Here is a 27401-nt window from a genome sequence, read left to right as displayed (position 1 = left end):
GCATAGTCCCCTACAAAAGTAGAGTCTTAATCCTTTAGAAAATGAGTAGGGAAAGGAATGCACAACGAATATCTGGTTCACAGAAATAAAAACGGCGTCGGACGAACTCTTGAGGAATTAACTCATCCATCCAATGGTTGGAAACTGCCAACTCAAAGTGCAAAACTCTACATTGGCCCTTAGTTGAAATATATTCCTAAGTGCATGGAAAAAATGTTGTGTTAGTGTGTGTGCTCTCTCGTCCATGCATAAAGTGATGACCTATTCCTACTGCATTCATTGTTTTCTTTTTCTTTCTTCAGATCTATGAAGGTCAACCAGAGGTGTCCAATGCTTTTAAAACAGCTGAGTTTATTCCGCTGTCAAGATTACTTTCAATGGTTATGGTCACCACTGTGCCTCCTATCTGCAACAAAGCCATGTTTACCCAAGGACTAAATGTAAGTTGCGGTCTCTACTTATGAATTTCGTTTTCTGAGATGTCCCTGTGTTTTGTTTCCCGTGAGATAGCTCTGAATAAGCATTTCACATTGGGTGCACATGGGTATTAGTACAAGCAAATTAAGTCTCTTGGAACCAGGTCAGGATTGTTGTAATATTCATTTTTTCAAAGCTTCCATACCTTTACATTGCTTTCTTTAGGGAACCTGGGACTGAGTTCGTATTGATTCAGCTTTGAAGGCCTGGCAGTGTATTACAAATATTTTGAAGCTCGATAGCAAGGACCACATGCACTGCTCAAAAACAGTGATCTAATTGTTCACGAAAAGAAAAAAATGGTAGTACAGAATTGGCCCTTGGCTTGATCTTGGACATACTAAAGAACAACGCAGATGACAACTGTGAGCGCTTTCTTCCTTCTGATCTTTTTCAGTATTTCACGCCATCACAAACCTCTTCTAAGGAAACTGTTTTAGGTTAGCTGTTCATATTTATGCTAAATCATCCTCACCTTTGAGACTCCAGCAGTCTCTGATGGACTGGTGGATTCTTTTTCTATGTTTCTGTGTGAGTGGGAACCTTTTCCCCACTCATCCTTCCTTTTACTCAAACTATGGGAGTCATTTGTATGTCTCACCATACTTTATTTTGGGAATCATACTTTTCTATGGCTTGTTGGGCATCTACATTTTATTATTGCATCACACAGCACTTTCTTTGAAGTGTTGCTGAGGACTCCCTTTGGATTCCCTTTTTTTCTCTGATTTACCTCATGTGAACTAATGTTCCCAATGTTAGAAGGATACTTTTGATCCTTTCTACAATCCCCTTTGTGAGATCACCACACCCCACCTTATGTGAAGTGCTGAGAGGTTACATAGTATCCCCTTTCTCACTGGTTCTGTAACATTTCTGTTAGTCCTTTACTTACCCTGTAGAACACATGTTCTCAAGGGTTGAGAGTATCGTTTTTATTTTCTCTACATTTTATATTGTGAGATCAGCATGCCCAACCTTGTGCGAAGTGCTGAGGGGATCCACGGTATCCCCTTTCTCACTGTTCCTGTAAAATTTCAGTTACAGTGACGAGCATACCTGAATGGCCGGCGGCAGTGGACGTGTTCTACCGACTTTTGTGATTTTTACCCGCAGGCTGTGTTCACAGCCAAGGTAATGCACACCAGACTCACCATTGACCCAAAATGGTGACTGTTCTTTTTTCGCCAGTTCTTGAGTGCTTGTGCTTTCTTGCTCCTTACCCAAGCACACAGAACGCTCAACCCATAGGTCGTACTGGGGGTATTAAGATTCTGAGTGTTGTTGAAGAAGTGAGAGAAAGGATGGTTAAGAAGAAAGATGAGTGGGTGAGGAAGGTTAATGAGAAGACGGGAAAGAAAGATCTGGAAATTGAAGGGGGGATTGGGTCTGCATCAAGAAGGGTGTTGTGAAAAGGAAGGGAGAGGTGTTGTATAACGAACCGGTGCAGGTAACGCAGGTGTTGAGGTGCAGTAAGAGTGCTTAGTGGACAAGTGTGGAATATGGCTAGGGCGGTGAGAGTGAAACCTTTCCAGTGTGATGCCAATGCACAGAAAGCCTAGTCAGATTAACACCTCATTAACCAGTTCATGGTGTGACCTCTGTCGTGCTTTCAGTCACTACAATGTTATGTTTTATCACCTGTATATAGTTGTACTTTGGAGTGAGCGTGTGGCGTGTGTGTGTATGTTAAGGGAGGGAGGTGTGTTGTGATGTATGTGCTTAGGAGTATGTGGAACATTGACATGGAATAAAGATTGCTCAGCCCAAGCTGTAAAATGTTATCCTTCGGTTGTGGTCAGTTGGTTTGTTGCTCTCCAGTGTATGGGTTGGGGGTCTTTGTTGTTCTTCTAACTTGTGAATAAAATTGCCTGATGTACATCAAGAAATGTGTGGCACCTGTCTTTACAGCCTAGTCATGGGAAGGGTGTAAGAGTGGTCTAGGGCTACATTGAATCCACACACAGCAACACCAGTAATTCCAGTTAGAGACACAAGTATAAAAATAAAATTGTATTATTAGGCCTTTAGATTACACACTACAAGTACAACCTCTAGTCAAACATTATAAAATCAATGCTTATATAAGTGATATATACATTATAAAAGCAACGCTTAGTGGTATATGCAATCACCCTTATGTGAAATAAAATAGCATTTGATTCAAAAAGCAGTGAAACACAGGTAAGTACTCAGATGCATAGAAATATAAAGAACTCTTCAGAATAATCACAAAACAGCTCAACTCTTATATAGTTAAGCCCAAAATTATTTTGGGGATTTATGCACAAATATCCCCAGTTCCAAAGTCTACATTCTTCGGGTAGGCTGCTATAGAGATTTGCTGTGCTAGTGGTTATGATTAATAACAGTCAAAAAGTAAGATAATGTTCAGATCAGTACTCCACTCCATACCAACACACTAGTAAATGCCTAGGGAGGAATCCTTAACACACGTTACATCACTAATCTCGGAGTGAGTTGGGGTCAGCACTTTACTCCCTGCCCTATGGGAGACAGGCTTCGAACAGGAGTGGCTGCAGCGAGTAGCCCAGGAAAGAGCTGGCCAGTCCAACGGTTGGTCCAAGGCCACTTCTGAATGTTCAGCATACACAGATCCCTGGGCTGGGGTCGATGCACAGATTCTCGAGCAGGGGGTCAAGACTAGTTGTTCCCATGGGTCCAGGAGTCGAAGCACCAACAAAGGCCTTCTTGATATCAGAACAGAGGAGCGGGGCATTAACGAGTGTTAGGAAAGATTTCTCTTTTAGGCAACTTTCCCTCCATATTCTATCGACCCCCAAACCTTTTGTTTTTGAACTTGTCCTGACTTTTTAGCTTCACTTCCTGGCCTTTTGCTCATTTGTCATCGGGAAACCGATCAGTCAGTTGGTGACAGCAGTTAGCTTTTTACATTGTTTGCAATACTTTTAGTGTGCACATTCGTGTTAACTGCATCTGGCTACTTAATGTGGCTAGTGCACTAAAATGTCTGTGCCATGAGACTTTGCGCTTGTATTTGGCTATATTGTTCCGTGGCCGCCTTCCTGCTTTCACAGGTCAGGAATTCCCTAATATGGTCATGCATTTGCCCGGAAAAGCTGCTGTTTTCATCGGCTAGTGCATGCCATTTGTGGGTGGGACTGTCTGGTCCAATTCCACAACCATGCTGGACGAGAGTCTGGAGGGCATGCATGAGTGAAACACACAGTGGTCCCTGATTGGACCACTGTTGGCTGTTTGAATGGTGCAGATCCTTGCCATTGGTGGGCTTAGACTTGCTTCCAGTGTGGAAAATCTGATGGTGACACAAGGACGACAGACACAAGTGATCACAGTTCAAGGGTGTTTATTGAAAAATGAAAGTGGTATGCGGGTTGGAAAAACGCCTATTCTAAACCTAAATCTAGGACCAGTGTCGACCATCAAATAAACAATAAGGCAGTCCTAGTAGAGTTGTGTCAAAATAAAAGGGCCTATACTAAAAAAAAACTATTGCCAAACCTTACACTAAATACCAAGAATGTGGGGGTTAAGTTTCAAGAAAGAAAGACGTGTTCCCAAATAAGTCAGAAGGCAATAGCCTGAGTCTCCCTTCCCTACATTTTGAGCATGTGGTAAGGTGGAGTTGGTGGAGCACAGTACAGTCTCGGTCTTCTCCAGCACCAGACAACCACTCTAATGGCAGTTCTCAGGACCGTCGATGGCCAAGTCTAGTTTCCTTTGAAAGGTTCTTGCCTTCGGGCCGGAGTTGTTCAGCACAACAAAACAACAGTTACTTTAACAAATGAAAATTCTTTTCCAAAATTCAATAAGGGTGACGGCTTCACCCCTGGGTCCCCCTCTTCTCTACTGACCCTTCTCAATTGTATTTCTTTGTGTCTTTTTCTTTTCTCATTAAACTTTGGGTGATAGCTTAACTCCATGAATCTCCCTCGTTCAGGCTCATATTTTTCTCGATTGTATGTGTTGAGTTTAGCTTCACCCGGATCGCCTTCGTCTGGCATCGGACGCTTCTCTGGCTTTTTATCTTCTCGGGTGATGGCTTCACCCCTGGATCTCCCTTGGTCGGGCCCAGATCCCCCTTGACTTTAATGGGAGTCAATTCCCTCGGATTCTTAATGTTCACTTTTGCTATGGCATTCACTTCCCTTTCTTTCACAATGCATATAGATAAGTCTTTCGATTGTAGAGGGATTTCGCTTGACACTCTGTATGACCACTTTGACCTATTTCGTGGGCCTTCTTACGGCCTTCTGGTAATTGTAGTTTTTCTCATATCGGGCTCGACCAGTGTGTCTCGAATTAGCACCCACGTGGTGCCACTTTCCCTCTGCAGCTGGTCTCCCCTTCACACTTACCAGTTCATTCAAAGTTCAATAGCTTTGGGTCGAAGCTTTCCACTCCTGCGACTGTCACTCAACACAGTCCGGTTCTTATCGGTTCTCCCCTCGACTCACCAATTGTGATGTAATGCTTGGCTTTTAGCTTCTCTGCAGTCAAGGCTGGCACAACGGGCGCGGGAGCTTCCCATGCTCCTGCTTATTGGCATAAGCCTGCCCCCTGTACCGCTCACATCTGCTGCAGGACACTTGCACTATTGTTCGCGGTCTTAGGCTCTCGTCCATGAAGGTTCTACGGGTCGGGGACGAAAAGGGTAAGGTCCCTTTCGGCCTCGCCACCCTCTCGCTTCCTGCCGCCTTTCTCCTTCTCTTGAACTGCCGCTCGGTAGCGTCTCGTAATGATACCTGCTATGCTCATACTGCACTCTCCTACTCCACCTTTTATTACTGTGGAGAAAAGGAAGGGTCATCAGGTGTGTGTGATTTGAGTCAATTGCCTGACCCTTAAGAGGGACATGTCTGGTACACAGATTTTACATTGGTCCGTTGTCCATTGTGATGTGAAAGAATGTTCGTGTCAGAAACGGAGGGGGTTGGCGTGTCAAAATAGTTTACGGGACGAAATGGGGAAGGTTATATGTGGCATATATAAACAAATATTTCATTTGTGTATATATGCCACACTGTATCGTTCTTAACTTGTATCCTGTACTTATGCACTACCTGTAAATCTCGCCCTTTGTATATTGCTGTAACCTGTACTTAAGATTATGCGCCCGGTTGCCCACAGGCCTGGGGCGCTTTACAAATCAAACAAACCATGATGGAGAACGGAACGTAGGGGATTGGGTTGATTCAGAAAAGGGTTTGTTTGTTTTATTATTTATAATGCGCGAGCGTACCCGGGGGTATCAGGGCGCAGCCTTTTCAAGAATTTTCGAAGCTTGGTTACAGTACAAAGAATAAACATAATGCAAGAATGAAATACACCAGTGTTATATACAAATCAGTAGTAGGCCGACGGGCCAGTATGTACAGGTAAGCAGGAGGCACACGTGTTACAATTTGTGCAGGTAGCGCAGTGCATTTCATAGTCTTAGTGGGTCTCCAATTTCAGCCAGGAGACTACCAGGGAGCGGAAGTTCAGATAGGGCATGTCTACTCTAAGGTTAGGAGGCATAGAGTTCCACAACATAGCAGCTCTTACCGGGAAGCTGTTGCCTCCTATCGTGGACAGTTTCCAGTGGGGGACAGATAAACAGTTTTTGTATGCAGTTCTGGTGGGTCTAAGTGAGGAGTGTCGGTGGAATCTGTTGATCAGGTATGCTCGGGTGGCATAGTTAAGAGACTTCTGTGTTAGTGATGCCATTTTTAGTAGAATTTTTATCTCTAATGGAGAGCCAGTTGTTCTGTTGGTTGAGTCCTGTGATGTGTTCTCTTCTGGAGATGGCCAGAGCTGCTCTGAGGGCATTGTTCTGAAGGGTTTGCAGTTTACTGGTAGTAGTCTTGGTGGATCCTAGGTAAAGGGCATTGCAATAGTCGAGGTGCGACAGAATAAGAGCTCTGGCGAGTGTCAGGCAGCCAGAGTCCAATAGGAATGGTTTAGCTGTGCGGATTAATTTGCAAGTATAAGCCTTGGAGGATGCAAGGTAGCTCACTTGTTTTTTGAGAGAGAAATTGGAGTCCAGATAGAATCCCAGTGTTTTGACCTCCTGTCCGACTTTGATGTTATTTCCGTCAATCACGAAGGAGTTGAAGGCCGGGCCGAGTTTCTTTATGCTGAGTGTCGTACCTAGGATGATGAGTTCTGTTTATCATCATTCAGGCATAGTCCATGAATGGCCATCCATGCCTGGATGATGATAAACACCCTATTTACTAAGGCCAAATCCTTTCCATAATCTCCAGAAAGCGGAAGGAGGATCTGAGTATCATCTGCGTAGTTAGTGTAAGTGATACCGAGATGATCCAAATCATCGAAAAGGGGCTTGGTAAATATGTTGTATAGTGTGGGGGAGACACAGGATCCCTGAGGAACGCCGCAGGTGATAGGTATGGGGTCTGCTGCAGCCGTGGGAGAAAAGACCCTCATGGTCCTACCGTTAAGGAAGGATGTAATCCAGGTGATGGCCTCCGTAGAGAAGTGAGCTGAGGTGTAGAGGTGTGAGCATAGGACCGAGTGATTGACCAAGTCGAAAGCTGCAGATAAGTCAAGGAGAAGGAGTAAGGCGGCTTGGCCATTGTCTCTGAGCGAGTCGATTTGGGTTTTCAAGTCAATGAGAGCGGTTTTGGTCCCGTGTTGGGGGCGTAACCCAGATTGTCTAGATCCTAAGAGGTTGTGTTCTTCTAAGTACTTCTGTATTTGTACATAGGCAACCTTGTCCAACATTTTTAGTAAAAAGGAACGGTCGTTATGGGTCGGTAATTTGTAGGTATGGCTGGGTCGAGAGTGGGTTTTTTCAGTAATGGGGAGTACCAAGGATTGTTTTAGGTTGGTGGGGATGGATCCGGTAGTGAAGGAGGCATTGATCAATTTTGTAATGAAAGGGGAGAGGTCACAGGCAGCATCTTTGATGAGGGCACAGATCTCCCTGGCAATTGGACGGTTTCAAAGATCAGATGATTTTTTCAACTTCTAATATGTTGACTTTAGAAAACTGGAAGCGGGCCTGATCAGTAGGCATGAGCTTGTTGGGAGTTATTGAGTTGCAGGAGTCATTCAAGGAGGCTCTTTTACCAGAGATTTTATTTTGAAGAGCAGTCAGAGGGATGGGATTCTTGAAGCAGACGGGAATAACTGAGATCGTAAAATAGTCCAGTGGGATTATGGGAATTGTAATATGTTACCTGAGCAGGTGGGGATTGCGGGAAAAAATAATCAAAGGGATAGGAAGAAGAATGCTTGGGAGTATTAGGATAGTGAACAGGATGACATAGTTTTTGGGAGAGACGGTTTTTTGAGCATGACAGGTTCCCTGAATGGACCACTGCTGGCTGTTTGAATGGTGCAGATCCTTACCCTTAGTGGGCTTGGACTTCCTTCCAGACAGGATTTCAGATAAGAAGAGACTTCTGCAGCCATTTCTGGAGATCACGTTGGAGCCCAAGTATCCTGTGTAGAAGAGCAGCTGACTTAAGATCTGTAGACGACTCCTGAATAGACCCAGCATCCCTTCTTGCGTTTAGCCCGATGAAGCCCTTCTGGACTACCTGATCTGCGAAGGCCCTGAGCAGTGCTTCAACCTTTGGACTGGTGGGGCCTACCAGTCTCTGTTCTCATTATTCTCAAGGATCCAGCCGTCCTGAGTCTTCGGAAGTGTCCCTCGACAACCTGGTAGACTGACCAGCTCTACAGTGGGCTACCTTGCTAGAACCGTCGCTGCTCTGTGTTTTCCGCCAGAGCTTCATTTCCACCTTGTGGTATAAGTCGCAATCCTGCCGAATTTCAGCATACCATCTTCAATGGATCCTGCTCTGGAAAGTGTTCAACCTCAACTGAATGGTCGCCTCCTGTCGCCTATGTGCGGTATCCGTCACTAGAACTCGCCTTCCACCATCTGGAGAAGTGTCCTGAAGATGTCTGCAGTGGTTCATTTCTTCCTCGCCAAGAGTTGGAATCTACCGGATTAATCCTTGTACCGGCACATCTTACTAGAGCCAACAGCATGAAAACGTACATCTTTCTTTTTTTATCATTGTGTCTAAAAGCAACTGTATCTGAAAGAAAAGTACATAATTTTACTTACCAGTAACTGAATATCTTCCAGAATATTTCAGCAACACAAAAACTCTTCCTACAGCAGACCCTTTTCCTAGGAAGCTTGCTGACTTTTGTGCACAAGACTCCACTCATAGGGATCAGACTTCTAAAGTTAGGGTATATTTCTTGTGACTTAGTTACATTCTACTGCATCCCTACTTACCTTCTTTTTGTTGCATTTTTAAGAACCTAGAGGGGTGACTGTATATGTTTATATGTGGGTGTTGTGTAATATTATCACCTGCTTGTTTCATTTCCTAGTGTGTGTTTTGGGCCAAGAATAAGCATTTTTGTACTTACCTGTCTAAATTGAATTATTGTGTGCGTCACTGTTAGGACTAATTGTGGATCCCATACTCTCCTGAGAAGAGCCTTGACTGCTTTTTTGATTAATTCAAAACCTTCCAGCCATCACCTTTCTGTTTTGCTAAAGTCACCCCGAGTGGGATGGGTATGCCCAGACGTGGGTCCCGAGTCTGCCGGGCCTAGAGAACCAAGCTACTCCTCACTGATGACGCCCAGCATATGGTTTTCCCCTTCTGTAATGGCTTGTCAGGCTGAAAAACGATGGTCTGGATGGATGCCCAGAGCATTGCCCGTGGTTATGATTAATTCACAACCTTCCAGCCATCACCTTTCTGTTTTGCTTTCCAGGCTTACCTTGATTGGATTTTGGCTAACCTCTCAGAGCTCCTGGTTCATCATAACTAGGGTGGTCTCCGAAAAACTGTCCACCAGACAAGATTCTAGAAATCCATCTTAACACCTGGTTTCTCCTCCGGCAGGCTTGTCAGCGTTCCACAGGCTCAGCCTCTGTTTGGCCCTCCTCGCTTGGCGTGAGCTCTCTTCTTCTTGCCTCTCTTCAGAGTGGAAGGGCTCCGAGTCTATCCAGCTCCACGGATGTCTCTCCCTATATCCTACCATTAATTGGCTCTTTAGCCCCCTGTCACAGGGTGGGACCTTCCACTGACCTTCCACAGCTTGCTCAAGCCCAGCTGACCCTGTGCACACAGAGGGTCAGAAACCACACCCACCATTCTTACAAGTACTTTTCAGTCATCAAATCGTTTAACTGCCATGTAACCAACAAAGGTAGCATTGGAATGCTGGTGATATGGAGGATTACGTCTGTCCCTTCTTAGGGACAACCTGTCTTCTATGGGGGGCCCACACCCAATGGGATCCTGATTGCCCTGTCCCCTAGGGGGTGTTAAGCTGAGTAGGCTCACTTCCCTAGTCCCAAAGTTGTGTTGCTTCCCTTTGGGAGAAGGGACAAATTCCCTGGATTCATCACTGGAAGTTGTATGTGCTTTGGTGATTATAACCCGGCCCTTGGGGAAAGAAAGACATTGGTTGGGTCAGGGAACCAGCTTACAAAGGAAAACAATGGCAAGGAAAGGGAAGGCTACAAAAGGATAGTGTGACCAGGGAATAGATGGTTGTTCGGGTGAGGTCAAGGGAGGGGGAGGAGGACCAAGAGACCAGTCCGCCTGCTTCATGCTTTTGCATGAAGCAGGCAGACCACACGGGGATCGCCAGCATTTGCGCCGACATGAACAGCGATGCCGTCACAAATGCTGGAGCATTTGCATGGCATAGAGGGAAGGAGCGACGGAAAAGCAAGTTGTTCTCCGCCCCTCCTCTCCACCATACAAATTATTGAAATGAGCCATGGCGTGAATGCAAAGCGTAACAGCTTTTACACCTTGCATTCGTGTTACGGCTCTGTTGAACATGAGCTCCTGTGACTTCCCTGTTCACCATAATAGGGTGGCCTTCCAAAATCCTCCTCCCAGTGCTGATTTTGAAAATCCATCTCAACACTTGGTTATGAAGTATAGTAGCCACTACAGTGAGTAACGTTGACATTGCTCATTATCTTGGTCTTAAATGTCTCTTATTTTGTTACTTGCAAATGAAATGTGTTTACTATTTAGTAAATGTTTGCAAAAACCTTTGAGTAAATGCTTTTAATTTAACACAAACATCTTCTCCGGGTCAATTGTAAATGGAAGAAATGGGGGACAGTATTTCCTTGGAATATGCTGAATTCTTTTTTTTTCTTTTAATATATTCGCATTTATAGCCAACAATCCACAACTTTATGCATGGTTACAGTCTAAATATCATTGTCATACATTTCCAATAGCCCTACCTCACCCCATTCCCATAACACCATCCCTGTTACACCAATAATATCCCATATATTCCACAGCTGCTCAATCAATTTAAAGGCAATCTGGTACCACACTTTCTAGAGGGTCCCCAGCATTGTTTAATCTGTCCACCATTACAACAGTGTCCCAACTGTGCAGCCCTCAAGACATAAGCATTAGTCTCATAGAGGAAGGAGCAACCATAGAAGAAAGAGACTGTTCATTGATGGGAGCAAGATCATTCAGAAGAAGATAGTGGTCAATACCCTTGTGGAGAAAACCTTAAGGAAACTAAGAGGGATACAAAGCAGGATGTGGAAAAGTATTATAAGAGAACAGAATCAACTAGTGAAGAGAATAGCAGAACTCTATTTGAAGATTCCATATTGAAGCCGAACATTTCACTGGGAAGTCATCTTTCCACCCAGGAGAATGGAGTCATTCTCCTGGTCTTGCGTTTTTTAGTATTAGTGGCAGGGTCAGGACAGGTACGTTTTGGGACTGAGGGCAGACACTTATTTGGACATTCGCACTGATGACAAGCACACTAGTTTTAAGCTGTAGGTAGGGCAACCTTTAGGTTAGGGAAAGTTGGGTATTTTCTCATTAATTTGAATAGATACAGTTAATCATGGAAAATCCTAGTCTGTCTCATCCTCCTGACTCACCACAGCAGCCATATAGTATATCTTAACGTCTGGCACTTGTTGTCCCCCATGCTGCACTCTAGTCTGCATGGTAGTTCATGCCACCCTCCTACAGTCTTTTATAAGACTTTGCACAACAAGGTATTGTAATGAGGTAGATGAAAATGCAGGCACCACCAACTACCTCTACTCAGATAAATATGCAAGTACCAATTCTTGCCCGACCCTTCACCAGTATCGCACAGGTAAGAAACGATACCAGCTGAGGCAGCTTTACTGCCCCAGGAGTCTACGGGTGAGAAACAAGATACATTAAGGCAGGTTCCAAGAAACAATATTTTAAACTATCCATGTATATGCTTCTGCCATAAAGACATTAGTTAGGTTGTGTGACACAAGTGGGGATTATACTTGGATAGCAGAGAACCAGCAGCCTGCTGTATATAGCATAGAAGGAAGGAGGATTCCAGGATACCAAGAGAGGGTCTCACTACACTGATAGGACAGATTGAAATGTAGGCAGAGGTAGATGTCGAATACACATGCAGGGAACTCAATGTATGGCAGATGCACAAGGTGAATATAAAATGAATAGAGAGGAATATAGGTTCCCAACATGGATGTGAAAAGCGCAGAAGCGCAGCCATTTTCCTAGCACAAAGGCTGCAGCAGGCCTAGAAGTTAGCCAAGGCCTCAGACAAGAGGATGAATTCATAAAAACACATTTATTTTAGAAGCCTCAAAGCTGCTCAGTCAGTCGTTTGCAGCAAGCGACAAGGTCAGATGCACGAAAGGGAGTAGTGGATGTGCAGAACGCATGAAAAACACCAGTACTCTTACGTCCCATCCCCTTTCCTCCAAACTGCATGGGCATCCCTCGCTAGGGACAGGAGATGGAACCTTTTTCACCAGAAAAAACCTTTTTCCCCTTTAAATTTAGAAGCGCCCCCACTCCTCAGTCCCCTTTTCCTCGTCAACTGGAACGGGCCACTTTCACCAGTGCTACTGGGTTTGGCCTCGGCCTTGTAATACCACGTGCTTTTCCCTGGATACTTTCTTTTGTCTTCAGTTTTTTTGTTCAATCAAGTACTCTGTCCTCTGGTGTCGTTAGATCCTTCCGGGGACAATGCTGAAGGACTGCAAGGTTCTTTTACCGGTGTCCCCGAGGGGCTACGCCCTAGTACCGGGCAGAGGGGGCGTCTGTACGCAGTACTACCGGCGAAGCCGCTGAGGGCAACACCCCTACCAGGCCCCGTCCTGAGGTGCAGGGTAGGTCTCATGCTCCACCTCTGAGTCCTGGAGGAGGCCAGGCCCAGTGAGGCAAGCACCACGACTTTGGTACGTGGCATGCAGCTCGACAAGATGGCCACCGTGCCAGACAAAGTGGCAGCTCGTCCGATACCTACCGCCCCTTGGTGCAGAGCAATGTGTTTCAAGGTGGGAAAGGTCTCAACCAGGTACGTGGTTTACAGCGTATCCATCAGCATCGCAGGGCAGATTTACCCCGCAACCGGCAAGACAGAGTACGCACCGACCCCAGCAGCCGTCCGGTACACCGTCAATACCACCTGCCACCCCACCAGCCTGTGAGGACAGGTTTTTTTTAAAAGTTCCTCACACTCATGAGATCCCCTCAGATGGGGGCCATCCTTCGAGATGTGATCAGTGACATGCTCCCTCCGGTCATTAATCCTATGGCTCCCCTGCTTCCCACAGTTAAGGCGGTTCCACACCAGCCTCCGGTTCCTATACCGCAGCCCTCAGCGCCCAGAACTCCGCCACCCGCTCTGGTCAAACCAGACACCCTGGCGGACACTGACTAGGAGGAGGACCCCGATACGCCATCTTCAGCCAAGGCCTTCCATGAATGGCTCGCAGGTTTGGGAGAATATTTGGGGCTTCCTCAACCCGAGGTTGAACAACCGGAGGCGGGGGTCCTGGCCAAGGTCCTCACTCTACACCCCGCAGCTAGAACAGGCATCCCGATGATGAAGGATGTTGTCGCCTTGGCCAAAAGGGATGGCTTAAACCCCATTTGGCTCAGCCTGTGAATCGGCGCCTCAATGCCAAGTATAGGCAATTGAAGGGGGATCCACTCTTGCTGTCGGCACACCCTCAATGGCACTCTTCGGTGTTTGCAGCAGCCTACCTCTACTCCAAGCCTCAGGTGTCCTCGGCCACCTCGTCCTCAGCGCTTCTAGGCAACGAGGAGAAGATTTTGGAGGTTTATGGAAAGAAGGTTTATTCCAACGCTTCACTGCGCCTTCCTCAATCCAATGCGGACTCCATGCTGGCAGCTTTTAACTAGAGGCTTTGGTGGGAAATAGCTGACTGACTTCCATAACTTTCGGTGCAGAACCAGCCACGTTTCAAGGCGGGGCAGGCAGAAGCTAAACTGGTAGCACAGAACCTCATGGAGTCCACCGTGGCGCACATTGACACCTCAGGCTGTGCCATCTGCTTCGCCACGGACATGCGAAGGACTGCCTGTCTACGGGCTACCAAGCTCAACCCGGACATCCAGGAAAGCTTATTGGACCTTCCATTCGAGGGTGGCGACCTCTTTCATTCCACCACTGATGAGCTAGATAAAAAGAAAAAAGTTCCCAAACTGCGAAGTGTTTATCCGCATGAAGCCAACGCCCAAGGCATACACCCAGTCGCATCAACGCTCCGACAAGGGGTCGGGCTTTCGGCGGGTTCCGGGGCTTCCAAGAACGGAGGTCCAGACAGCCTGACCGTTTTCTGAGTCCGCACTGACGCAAACAGCAGAAGGGAGGCATCAAGGGCTTCTTTCGGTCCCCCTCCTCCACACCAGCCTCAGCAGGAAAGAAGGCCTGACGTGCCGATTCAGGTCCATGTGTCTCCTGTGGGGGGCAGGCTTGCCCTTCACGCACAGTCTTGTCGTCAGTGGTTCGCGGACCCCTGGATCCGATCCATAGTGTCCACTGGGTACTGTCTACCGATTCCTCCCCTCCCCTCCACTCCCACAGGTTGGGACAACAACTCTGTTGGCAGAAATGCATTCACTCCTTGAGAGCCAGGCAGTGGAAGAAGTCCCAGCCTTCCAGCGAGACTTCGACTTCTACTCCAGGATTTTCGCCATACAAAAGAAAAACTGGGCTGGCCTGAGAGTTGTTGGACCCTCTCCACCCTCAACCTCTCCCTCCCTCTTCAGAAATTCAAGATGGTTACTCCAGCACTCATTGCAGAGATACTGTGCAGGATAGACCGCATGTGCTCCCTGGATCTGAAGGACGTGTATCTACATGTCCCAATTTGGCAGCCTCTTCGCTCCTTTTTACGGTTCAGGATCATGGTCTTCTATTTCCAATACAAGATTCTACCCTTCGGCCTCAACGTTTTACCAGACTTATGAATGCAGTGGCATCCCTCCTTGGGGCCCAGGACCACCATGTCTACCCGTACCTGGACGACTGGCTCGTCAGGGCGAGATCTCTGGAGGCGGTTCACCACACTTCCTCTGCCTTTATGATCACAATCCATTAACTGGGATTTTCTATCAACCTCAAGAAGTCTCAGCTGCACCCTAAACAGAGCCTGACCTTTCTGGGCCTCATATGGGACAAATGCTCAGAGTTTTCCCTTGGAGGGACAAGATCATGGCCATCAAGAAGGCCACAGGTCACTTTCTCAGCTGAGAGGTGATCCCGACCTGGTGGTACTAGCATCTATTGGGTATCATGGTGGCGGTCCTAATGGCGGTACCCCACACAAGACTCAAGATGAGGAGATTACAGCAGCACTTCGCAGTCTCATGGAATCAGGAGCGGGGCTTCCAAGTGGAGATGGTCAGCATTCCTCCCTCCCTTCTTCCCTCCACCCGACCTCACCTGGTGGTCCAGGGACTGCAACCTGCGGACGGGCAAGCCCTTCCGGCAGACAGCACTTCAGGTCACAATCACCATGGATTCCTCCCTGGAAGGCTGAGGCACTACGCTGGACAAAGAGTGTCCATGGAGTCTAGTCCCTTCAGGAGCATGAGGCTCATATCAACTGGCTGGAGCTGAAAGCTATTTGGCTCGCTCTCAAAGCTTTCCTTCCGCTTATTTGTGGCAAGGTGGTCCTCATTCAAATGGGCAACTCCACCAGCATGTATTACATCAACAAGCAGGGTGGCAGCAGGTCCCCTATGCTGTGCAGTCTACCGGTCAGCATGTGGGGAGCAGACAATTACGAATGGCTATTGAACGATCAGGCCCTGCTTGGGATCTTCAGCAGATGGGGACATCCTGAGGTGGATCTCTTTGCCACCTGGTCCAACAGGAAGTGCCCATAGTTCGTGTCCTGGCAGGGACAGGGCCCCGGCTCTCTGAGCGATGCGTTCCAGATACAGTGGAACAGCATGACAGCATATGCATTCCCTCCCACGGCCATTGTCCACAGGGTGATCTGCAAGATAATTGAATCGTGTCACCTCTGCATCATTCTGATAGCTCTGTGGTGGACAGCGAGACCATGGTTCTTGGAGCTCCACAGCCTCTCGGACAGGCCACCCATTCACCTCCCGCTGGGCCCAGCTCAACTTCTCTCGCAGCAGGGGGGCAGGGTCATACACCTCGCTCCACAGAAGTTGGCCCTACAGCGTGGTTCCTGTGCAGGTCACACCGAAGCATCTGAGCTTGTCACAGGCTAACCTAGACATAATTCAGGGTGCTAGGAGCCAGGCCAAAAGTAAATGGAATAGGTTCTGTCACTGGGCGGACTCTAAGGAGATTGACGCCCTTGCTTGCGCGTTGGATGATGTGCTTGCCTTCTCTGCGCACCTCACACACTCAGGGTTGCAAATGGACACATGCTGCACCTACCTGGCAGCCATAGGAGCCTACAGGAGCTCTGAGGAGGAGGTATTTTCCTCCTCCAACCCAGTGGTTAAATTACATCTGGATGGTCTCACCAGGCTTTACCCGCCCATCAAGAAACCACCTTGTGTGGGACGTCAATGTAGTGTTGGGCGCCCTGGCGCACAAACCTTTCGAGCCAATAGTGTCTGCGCACATCAGGCTTGTCGCCATTAAAACAGCCCTGTTGGTGGGTCTTACTTCTGCGCGTAGGGTAGGGTCAGCGAGATACTGGCACTGGTGGCATCAGAACCCTACACTATCTTTCACAGAGATGGTGATCCTGAGAATGCACCCCGCTTTCCTACCTAAAGTAGTCTCTTCTTTCCATCTAGTTGAGGAGATAGTATTACCTACTTTCTTTGCTGATCCTAAGGACGATGCTCAAAGGGTTGTGTACTGTCTGGATGTCAGACGCTCTCTGAAATTATATCTGGATAGGACCAAGAGCTTCCGCAAATCGGACACTCTTTGTCACCTTCGGGGGTCATGGCCGGGTTAGCCGGCATCCAAGGCCTTTATAGCAAAGTCGATGGTTTCGACCATCAAGGAGGCCTATGAGGGGCAGCAAAAACCACTTCCAGCTACCATGCATGCCCACGCTGTGAGAGCCAAGGCTACGGCGGTCGCATTCCAGAGACTGGTCCCATGGCAGGACATCAGCAGGGCGGCCACCTGGGCCACCCCTTCGGCCTTCTGCAAGCACTACTGTTTGGACGCCGGTTCTAAGTCAGGTGCAGTTGTCTGACAGGCGGTTATAAGGAACTTGTTTTCTTAAGGAGGATCGCCTCTCCACCCTGGGGCTACATTAGTTGTAATCGCCCATGCAGTATGGGGCAAAGGGGACGGTATATAGGAGTAATTATGTTACTCACCATAGTGACCAACGTATTCCTAGTCCATAGTCCCCTTTCCTCCATACCTCCTACCACCCCCCCTTGTAAAACTGGTGTCATTAGGCAATGGTAATATTGTTGACGCATCAACGGGGACTGAGGGGTGGCGCTGGTGGATGGAGTCAGGGAGACCGCATGCTCCCATGGCTGTTAATCTAAAGGGGGAAGATGTTTTTTTCTGGTGAAAAAAGTTCTGTCTCCCATCCCTAGCCAGGGACGCCCATGCAATATCGAGGAAAAGGGACTATGGACTAAGAGTATGTTAGTCACTACAGTGAGTAACTTATAATGTACTCATTATGAGCCAAACACAGATAAGACACCTGCCAAACTCCCTAGCAAACACGCAGTCACAAGACGACACACAAGTACAAAGGAATAGATAGGGCACGTGGCCTGGGAATGATGAGGAGCACTTTTACTTGGAAAATTATTGCGGACCACAGACTGCTCTCCTTCCACCATATGTCTCATTATATCTTGATGTCTTGTCAAAGTGTCCAAGGTTGGTGGGTAAATGGCCAACCAATAAGATTCCCTCTTGCGTACTTCCCATAAAGAAAGCAGCCAACGAATCAGGCATAGTTGTAATGATGTAATGAAAGTAGAATCTGTAATGGGATGGCCCAGGTGGAGCTATCAGATATGCCTAACCAATTCTAGAACCAACACCAATGTATTATTTATGTAGCTTAGGATACTAAGCAATCAGAGATGCTCATACGTTTTTTTATTGATATTGTAGTGTCATTTCATTTATTATGTGTTTTTAATATAAAAGCTGCTCATACCTATGGTAATACGAGAGCTGTTTGATTTCTATCCCGGATGTTATTTTGTGTTTTTGAATAAAGCTGGGTTTTTGAGTACTGCATTATTGAGTATTGTTTTTTTTTGCTAGTGCAGTAAACTGGTACTGCCTTAACAGTATTTAGTTTCTGAATTGTACTTTTCAGCACATTATATGGGATGTATCAGAGAGAGAGGCACCGTTTTCCAAAAAGCCACACATTTCTCGATTCCCCTCAATAGCTCTCATTGTATTGTTCCTATGGGTATCCTGGAAATCACGTCTAATCCTAATGCCCAGATAGGTACATTTTTCAGTCTCCCACGGAACTAGCATCTGTGGCAGTTTGATTTCGGATGCCTGTGCCGCCAGGAGGTAAATGCAAGACTTTTTCCTATTCACTCTAATTCCAGACAATTTCCCAAAATACTCCAATACCTCCATTACAATAGGTACATTTATTTCCGGGTTGGAGATATAAATCAACATGTCATCAGCGTATAGCGATACCACATGTAACCCCTCCAAATGTTATTCCTGCCTCTTCATATTTCTCAGCAACACACATGCCAGTGGTTCCAGCATCATTGCAAAGAATACCAGTGACAAGAGGGTATCCCTTTCTCGTCCCTTTCCCAATCGCCCATGGTGCTGAAACCAAGTTCCCGGTTTTAGCTCTAGCCGTTAATGGAAGTGTATTACAGCTTAATCCTTCAGGGTAGTGCTGACCCAATATTAAATTCGTCCAACACCGCCTACTTCCCCTTCCACTTCACCGGGTGGAATGCTTTTCAGTATCTAGCGACATTACCACCTTAGCATTTTCATCCTCCCTAGTTTGCGCTATTACTATTACTTGGCATAAAGCCATCCTGATCATGATGTATGAGACTTGCCTCTAATCGATTCGGGCAATAGCCCTTTCTCAAAGGCATGTTCATACATTTTGAACAGTCTGGTGCTTAATTTGGTTCTATGTCATTTCATCGACAGTCGCTATTTTGATGTTTTTTTTTACCAATATATTTTAACGAAAAAACTAATCAAATTTGATTCCGCTATTGTTTTTTCACTATTCCCGACGCCCCACCCCTTATATACATTTTCCATCCCACCTATATTTTTCGATGAGTTTTTTTTGTTAAAAAATATTCTTTAAAAAACCCATTGAAATAACGACTGTCGATGAAAGTAAGTTGTACCCTTAATTCTTCCCTATACGTTTAAGCAAATTCCTCTGGCAGCCCCTCCAGCCCTCGTGTTTTACCCCGGGTAGATTTTGGGTCATGTCTGCAATTTCATGTACTGTTATAGGTTCATCCAACTCCACCGAAATCCCGGTGTTTAGTCCAGGCATGTCAGTTAGTTCTAGCGTTTCTATTATTTATGAACTGACACTTCAGAAATAATAGTATGTCGTATCGTGCAAATGAGTCATTAATATTGCCTGTCAATGTTGCATGCATCCATCTTGTCTACGAATCTCCAGTACTGTCCGCAAACTTTCTTTTCACAGTGACTCCCATGTCAAAATGAAGCATGTCCTCAAGTGCCGCAGTTCTCCTTCCCTGCCCACAGGGCCAGCACTCAATTTCATCAATATCTTTTTCATTGCCCCCTATAGTCCTTCGTATTGATGACCTGCCCCAATAAGTGGCAGGTATGCATTGCCCCCTTTACTTTTTTAGTTTGTATAGCCTTGGAACAGGCCCGCAGGCATGATAGCGCTCACCATACATTCACTACTTTGAAGGCATCCTATTCCAATCCCACATCTTCCACTCAGCCCTCATTTGTCTCAAGCAGTCAGCTGTCTTTACTCCTAATCCATCCCTATATACTGGGTTTCTAAGGGCTTTAGCATGGAATTTCCCATTGGGAATAACATTCGAGCCCCAAAGTGAAGCCACATTACCACAGGTGAATGATCAGTGTGTGTCCACACCAAGTATTTTGTTCCTCTACACATGGCAGCCTGGCCTGCTCTGACTAAAAAATGGTATATTCTTGTGTACGTCCCATGCGGCTGAGACTAAAATGAGTATCCCTGCTTATCAAGGTGTTCCCGTCTCCATAGATCTATCAGATCCCAATTGTGCATGCTCTCCCTAAGTGATTGCCTAGCCTTTGTTCTATGTGTTGACGCCTTCGATCCATCTAAATTGGGATCCACTGTGCAGTTCGAGTCGCTGCCCCATACCCATAGCACAATGTCTGTATACTGCACATTCAACAGGTTTGGGAAAAACTCCACATTGTCGACATTTAGTGCATAGGAATTAATAGGACACATTTCCCTGCCTTCCAGAGTGCCATAAATGATAACTCATCTTCCTTCTGGATCAGTATGCATCTTTACAATCCGAAATGGAATCTCCTTGGCCACCCAAATAAATACACCCCTGGCATACGTTGAGCAGCAGGACCCTGCTCCCACATCCTTAAGATGTGTTTAAGCTTATTCTTTAGCATGTGTGCCTTCCTCATAAAATTACCCACCCTGCATCTCTTAGCAAAATCATTTAACCCTCTTACGTTCCAGGACCATACATTTAAGCAGTGCTGCCATTATAATATACCCATTTCTGATTTCATTGCGCCCCTTTCTCATCATCATCTCACTCGTCAGTAATAGGTGTACCTCAAACCCCCATACCACTCCCCAAAAACATAACCAAAACTTAATGGAAAACAGCCATTCTAAGCATCCCCGAGCCTTAAAGCCTCTGTGCGATATACGTATCCGTCAGCGCTGCCACATAATATCGGAAAGTCACCGACCATCAGTAATGCGTGCAGAACAGGTCGTAGCTGTTATGTACCACCATCAGAACCATGCTTGGTGTTTGGGCAGTTCTGGAGGAGTGTCTTTGTTTATTCAGCTATGCCCTAGAACCGCCTTTATTTTCTTCGATCTCGTTTTCCTTCACTCGTTTGCTGCATCACCTGTTTACACATATAGTACCCTACATCATTCAAAGTGTCCATTCAACAGTTGTGCCTGAAAGAATCGCCATGCCCTTTTTTCAGGTATTCCCTTCCAGTCCCTAAGAGCTTCCCCTCTTCTGTCTTCCCCATCAAGATATCTTGGCTAGTTAGCAGTTCTCAATCTCGTGTTGCATGCCTTCCAATGGACCATACATTTTCACCATGTTTAGAGTCGGATGTTTTTATTCTCCCATCACATTACCCTCTGCGTTAGGACCCTCAGAATCTGCCTCCAATGTGTCCCTGAATCCTTGCTATTGCAGCCAAGGCGCAATCTTTCTTAGGTTTTTCAAGGAAAACATTTTCTTGTGTATCACTTTAAGTTTAGCAGAAATTAAGAGCATGCACAGTAACCTTGCTCCACCTAGAACCATTTTGACCCTACCCTAGGCTCTGCGCAGTGACTACACATGCTCAGTGTAGTCTGGAAACATCACTTGTTTGTTGCCTCCACAAACATTTCCTCCTTTGCTTGTAAATCGTCTGAGCACTTCCTAATCCTTATAGTTCATAATTTTAGCTAGCATTGCTCTCGGGTGGAAGAGGGAGAGGCACCTGGTAGAGGCCTCCTATCCTAGATGGAGCCCTGTGGGCCATTTCCACAGGGAAGCCTTGCAACAATTTACCATGACCCACTGATTTGAAAAACATGCTTTCCCCATATTCAGCAGGGTTTGTACCTTCCTCACCTATGATTTGAGCATGGTTTCTTCTTGCCCTACATTCTGCATTTTCCACTCACTTCTAGATAATTCATACGCTTGTGGAGGTCCGATGATTGATCTTGCAGTGCAGAGGTTGTCACCATCATGTCTGCAATGGATATGCAAGATTACATCGAGATTATTTTGTCAAGGACGATTTTTTATTTTTCTTTTTTGATGACATTTCACCGCAAATATATGCAAGACCCCCACAGCCTCCTCCATATCCCCCACCTTAATTATTGCCCTAACCCAACACCCCCACATATATTTGGGGTGAAATTTGCACAATAAATTTGATTAAATCTTCCTACATAATTTTTTCTGTGTTGCCAATTACATATACCTATGCAATAGTATGTCCATGTTCAGACGGTCTCCGAGAGATTGCACAGATCTTGCCTCAGAAGCGACACATCCACTCTTACTTCATACACTCTATTTTCCAAGGAGGTGCATAGGGCGGCTATCGGCACTAGTACCACTTGTTCTGACCTAATTTCCTTCAATTGAGTAGTGATAGCTACCTCCTGTTTTTGCACTCCTTGCGTGTAACGATCCATAGTCTTCTGTCTGTGCTGTGGGCCCATAATTATCAGCCCTATCACTCTGTGTCAAAAGGTGCACTCTCTAGGTGTCTCGTCTCCAGCCACACAACCAGTTTATCCCCTCTTGTACTACCGTTGCAGTTTGGGCTTATATGTTCACTGTCCCGCTAACAACAGGGCTCCCCTATACATCCTTCCTCCAATCGCATTTGAGGGTTTGTCTCTTCCTTCTTGTGCCACTTTACTACTGTAGTCTTTATGGCCACACCCCTCCTTTCTATAGTAGTCCATCAGTGTTCTAACCCCAAGCCTGTGACCTAATCCATGTGTTTTCTATTTGCTTGAAGTTGCTCTTTTTCCACCCCTATAATCCTCTGAGTCTACAGGCAGATCCGTTGTAGGCAATTCAACGTCTCACTCCTGTGCCTTCATCCTATCTGTGGTTTCCGTTTCTCAGATCACAGTGGCCATCTTGTCCACCCCTGCCGTTTCACAGATGGAACTTGCAGAGCCCTTTTTCCACCGAATAGCGATCTGAAACTGCCACCTGACTAAGCCGTTTGTCCTACCAGGGCTAGACCATATAATTTCTATCGGCAGAATCACCACTCACGGAAGCTGGAGGTAAATATCAGCTTTGAATCAGCAGGTCCCACTGGAGCTCTACGCTTTAACATCCATGCTTCCCGGCTCCCCCTGTATTCTTTAATAACTGCTTCTGAAGCTTGTGTATCTGCTTAGATCACATGCTATGCATAGGCCGACATCTATTGGTAGCCGCAGAGTATTACATTTTTTGTTTTTGAAACTCAAAAAGGGACTTTGACAGGGCTTGCCACTATAATCCTATCCCTAGTGTGACAACACAAACCTTTGCACTCGGGGTTAGTGAGCTGCAGGCGCTGTCTTTGGGCTAGCCCTTCACCACGTTTCACAACGACAAGGTCATCTTGCGCACTCACCCAAACTTCTTGCACATGGTGGTCGCTCCGTTCCATCTGAATCAAGAGATCTGCCTGCCGGTGTTCTTCTCGCAGTCGGAGGCAGAGAGGGCCCTACGTTCCTTGGACCTCAGGGGGGTTCTCAAGTTTTATCTCGGACGAAATACTTCAGTAAGTCCGAGGCCTTTTTTGTGACTTTTGGGGGATGCACCCCCGGCTCTCAGGCTTCTTAGCCTTCCAAGGCTTCCATCGCCCGTAGGATGGTCCCGGCCATTTCGGAGGCCTGCACAGCCATGGGCAAACCTCTTCCTGAAGGGATTCATGCCCATGTGGTCAGAGCTAATGCCATGGCTATTACGTTTCAGAGACATGCTTCTTGGGATGTCGTCAGCAAGGCGGCCTTCTGTAAACACTATTCGCTGGACACCAGCTCCAGACGCTATGTAGAGTTTGGTCAGGTGGTTCTGAAGAACCTTTTCACTTCATCCGAGATAAGAGCGAGATTGTCACCGCTCCACCCTAGGTGGTTCTTTATTTATTGTGCATTTCTAAGGCGCTTACATGGCAAGCAAATTGTGTTTCAAAGTGCCCACAGGGGAGCAGGGAGGGCACATGGGAATGAAAAACAGATACAACAATGAAAGACGGGAGTTGGTGTTGGGGGATAAGTGCACGATATTCCAGGAGGGAAGTGCTAGGGAGTGAGCAGCTGTAAGTGCTTAGGTGAGTGGTCAGCGGCTTATAGGTAAAATAAGTGCAGGTGCTGTGAGCGGGCGGGGGCTGAAGGTGATTGGGTATGTGTGGCCAGGGCCCAGGCAGACACATATTTATTTTATTTATTTGTAAAGCACTCAAAGCCCAGAGGCAACTAGGCGCTGGTACGAATTTAAGAGGATGGTTACAAGTTTAAGGCTCTTAGCATCATTGTAACATAGTTACATATTTACACATTACATATTTACACATTACATTATACATGATACAATCACACAAACACAATTATAGACATTATATTATAAGGGGTCTGGTATAAGTATAATATACATAAGGGCCCTGGTGACCAATCTCAGCAACTGTCGGGTATTAGCAAAGGAGGGATGACAGGAAGGTGGAAGTGAAAAGGAAAGTCTTGAGGAGCTTCTGAAATTTGAGGAGATCTGACTCAAGACGAATAAGAAGGGGGAGGCTGTCCCATAGGAAGGAGCCTGCCGAGGAAAGAGTGGAGAATGTTTAGGGCTGGAGAGATGCGATCCCTTGGCTTTAGGCCAAGGAGAGGTCTTGCAACCCTATTCTGGATTAGCTGGAGGTGTCATAGAGACGAAGCGGAAGATTAAAGAAAAGGCTATTGCAGTAGTCTAGCCTAGAGAGAACCAGAGCTTTAGAGACATTGGGCTTCTGGGGGAAAGTGAGGAAAGGAAGTATTCCTTTGAGGAGGTGGAGTTGAAAGTGGGACTTCTTGGCCAAGTCCTGAATGTGAGGGAGGAAGGAAAGAGAAGAGTCGAAGATGACTCCTAGGTTTCTGCCTTCAGATGAAGAACGGGGAGAGCCCATAGAAGATGGACAGAGTGAGGGGCAGAAAGAAGGATCAGGAGTCCCAATAGCAAGAATCAGTCTTGCTGGCGTTGAGGCAGAGATCATTGGAAGTGCACCAGAACAGGATGGCAGATATGCAGTTAGGAATGATGGAGGAGGTAAGAAGAGGGTCAGAGGGAAGTTTGAAAAGAGTTGTGTCGTCAGCGGAAGAAGGTGGAAATGATGTGTGCAAGCGGGGCAAGATAGGTGTTGAAGAGCCAGGGGGGTACACCGCAGGTGGTGATAGAAGTGGGAGAGGAGAAAGAGCCCAGAATAAACTTGGACGAGCGGTCATTTGGGAAGGTCAGCCAGTCAAGTGCCTGTTCCGAGATACCTAGGGTGTCGTGGAGCCGTTTTATGAGGATGGAGTGGTTGACTATACCAAATGCAGAGGAAAGATCAAGTAGAATGAGAAGAGCAGGAGAGTTGGAATCAAGAGATGCAAGCAGTTCCAGTGTGTTCAGAAGAGCCGTTTCTGTGTCTCATGATGCGTGGAATCCAGATTGATGGCCTCGGAGGAAACCAACATGTTCAGTGCGGTGGGTGGGTTTGGGGGGGGGGGGTTTGGAATACCAGCTTCTCAAAAACTTTCCCAAGGAAGGGGGTGATAAATATGGGGCTGTAGTTGGCTGGACAAGCACGGTCTGCTGAAGGTTTGTTCAGGAGGGGGCGCACAAGGGAGTGCTTGAGGGATGAGGGGAAAGAGCCACTAGCAAAACAGTGGTTGCAGAAGTCAGCAAGTGCAGGGGCAAGAGAACCAATGTTGTCCTTAATGGATCTGGAGGAGCAGGGAGAAACCTGTTTGGAGGAGACCTTCATGGAGCAGACCACTCCGGTGACCTCATCAGGTGTGATGGGAGAAAAAGGCAGAGGGAAGCCGCAGGAGGCAGGGGTGGGGGAAAGGGAGAGGAATGCAAGGGTGCTCAGGATGTCCTGAGTTCTTGCAGTGAAGTGTGTGGCTAATGAATTGCAGAGGGCCTCAGAGGGAAGAGGTGAGGAGGAGACTGCGGAAGGGATGTCTAGTTTCCTGCAGATTTCAGTGTTTTTATTTTTTTATTTTTTATTTTTATTTGGTTTATTACAAACCTTTTAAAATGAGTGTTCATAATGCGATACAAAGGTAATTCTTGCATATTTTACAGTGATATTAAAAAGAAGACTACATATTATACAACACCTCATTCATGATACTAGGAATGGACCGAGACGTAACCATAGACCACACACAACGCCTCAATCACGGAAATCCAAGATCAGTTGCTGTTGATGTTAGATTCCACTATGTCGATTTCCACCACAACCTCAGCGCACTCCAAGCTTTTGACCATGGATTCTAAGAAAAAGGTTAGAGCTATGGTTAATTTTCGATCAGTTGTGTCAAACATTAACTGCCACCAGTTTTAGGCGCATATTGTTGATCTCTCAGTCATGACTTTCTCAAAATGGCGTTTTCTTTCCTCGGTGAGGGCAACACAGAAGAGTACGAGGTGTTTTAGGGTTTCTTTTGAGTTGTTGCACAGTCTGCATTGATCTGATGTTGATTTGACTGTTGACCATAAGTTTGTTCTTTCTCTCGTTTTGAACATGTTCATACGAAACATCATGTGCAGTCGTCTTCTTATATCAGAAAAAAGTTTCCATGGAGTATGAATCTCGTTTAGGCCTCGTTTTTCAAAAGGAACCTCTTGCATACGTCTGCATGATCTTTGAGGTCACAGGTCTCACACCAATCTCTTCTCCATAGTTTTTGGTTTACTTGGTCAGGATTGTTATGCAGTGGATCAATGTCTGTGTCTAGTTCAGTGAGCAAGATTTTGCAACGTTGAACCCATTGGTACAGCACAGAGTTCTTGTTGTTTTCTCCAGGATTTTCGAGGATTTTGGACTGCGGTGTGATGTCTTGTAGGGCCATTTTACAAAACAACACAAGTGTGTTCCAAGTCACTCTTGCATTGATCAATATTAGACTCAGTTCATATCGTATACATGATGACGGTGTACCTCTTGGTAAGCCAAGAACTTTGGACTAAAAATGTATTTCTAGTGTGTTCCACAAATCAGCTGAACAGCTCAGGGTGCACTCTGCACCATAAATTAACGCTGGAATCTCTTTTTGTGTAAAAAAGGCCAAGACGGGGAGTAAGGAATACAGACCGTATTTTTTATTTAGCACCATCACCTGGGTGGCTAGCTGTCGACATTTCAGTTTTGTGGCTTCAATCCGTGGTGCGTCGTTCAAGCTAGAGCTGATCTTCATCCCCAGGTATTTCATGTGTGTTAAAGGGTTAAGCTGTGTTTTCTCTATGTTCCATTTAAAGATTGATCGCTTAAGTTGTTTTTGCCCACGCAAATCCTTCAATTCAAGTATTTCCGATTTGGCTATATTTATGCTCGGAGCATTGTCCTTGACGTATCATTCAAGTGTGATTAGTTTCCTTTGTAAGCCAACTGGTGTTAAATCTAGCAGAATTAAGTCATCTGCATAGAGTAGATGACTTGCATGCGAACCGTTGATTTTGGGTGAGAAGGAACCTTCACTGTTGATTGTTTGGTTGATATCAAAGTGAAATAGGTTGAAGATGATAGCTGCAGTGGGCACCCTTGCTTGGCTGCACGTTTTTTTGGAATTGGAGCAGAGAGTTTCCCCAGTCGGTCAAATCGAATTCTGATTTCAATTTTGGTCTGCAGATCTTTTATGGCAACAAGAAGGCTCGAGG

At 46.3% G+C, this 27401-nt stretch overlaps 1 protein-coding gene across 1 annotated transcript in view; it reads left to right on the top strand.

Moving 5' to 3' along the window:
• URB1 (URB1 ribosome biogenesis homolog) overlaps nucleotides 1–27401 on the top strand; it is a 2274827-nt gene that overhangs the window by 553669 nt on the left and 1693757 nt on the right. The window contains exon 10 of the mRNA XM_069636341.1: nucleotides 303–440. Coding sequence (XP_069492442.1) covers nucleotides 303–440 — 138 coding nt within the window. The remainder of the gene's footprint in view (nucleotides 1–302; nucleotides 441–27401) is intronic.

This window comes from Ambystoma mexicanum, chromosome 7p (assembly GCF_040938575.1).
Source record: "Ambystoma mexicanum isolate Mex_15411 chromosome 7p, UKY_AmexF1_1, whole genome shotgun sequence".
NCBI classification, from domain to species: domain Eukaryota; kingdom Metazoa; phylum Chordata; class Amphibia; order Caudata; family Ambystomatidae; genus Ambystoma; species Ambystoma mexicanum.
Note: the sequence above shows the minus strand (reverse complement) of the source record. Positions and strands in the feature narration are given on the sequence as shown.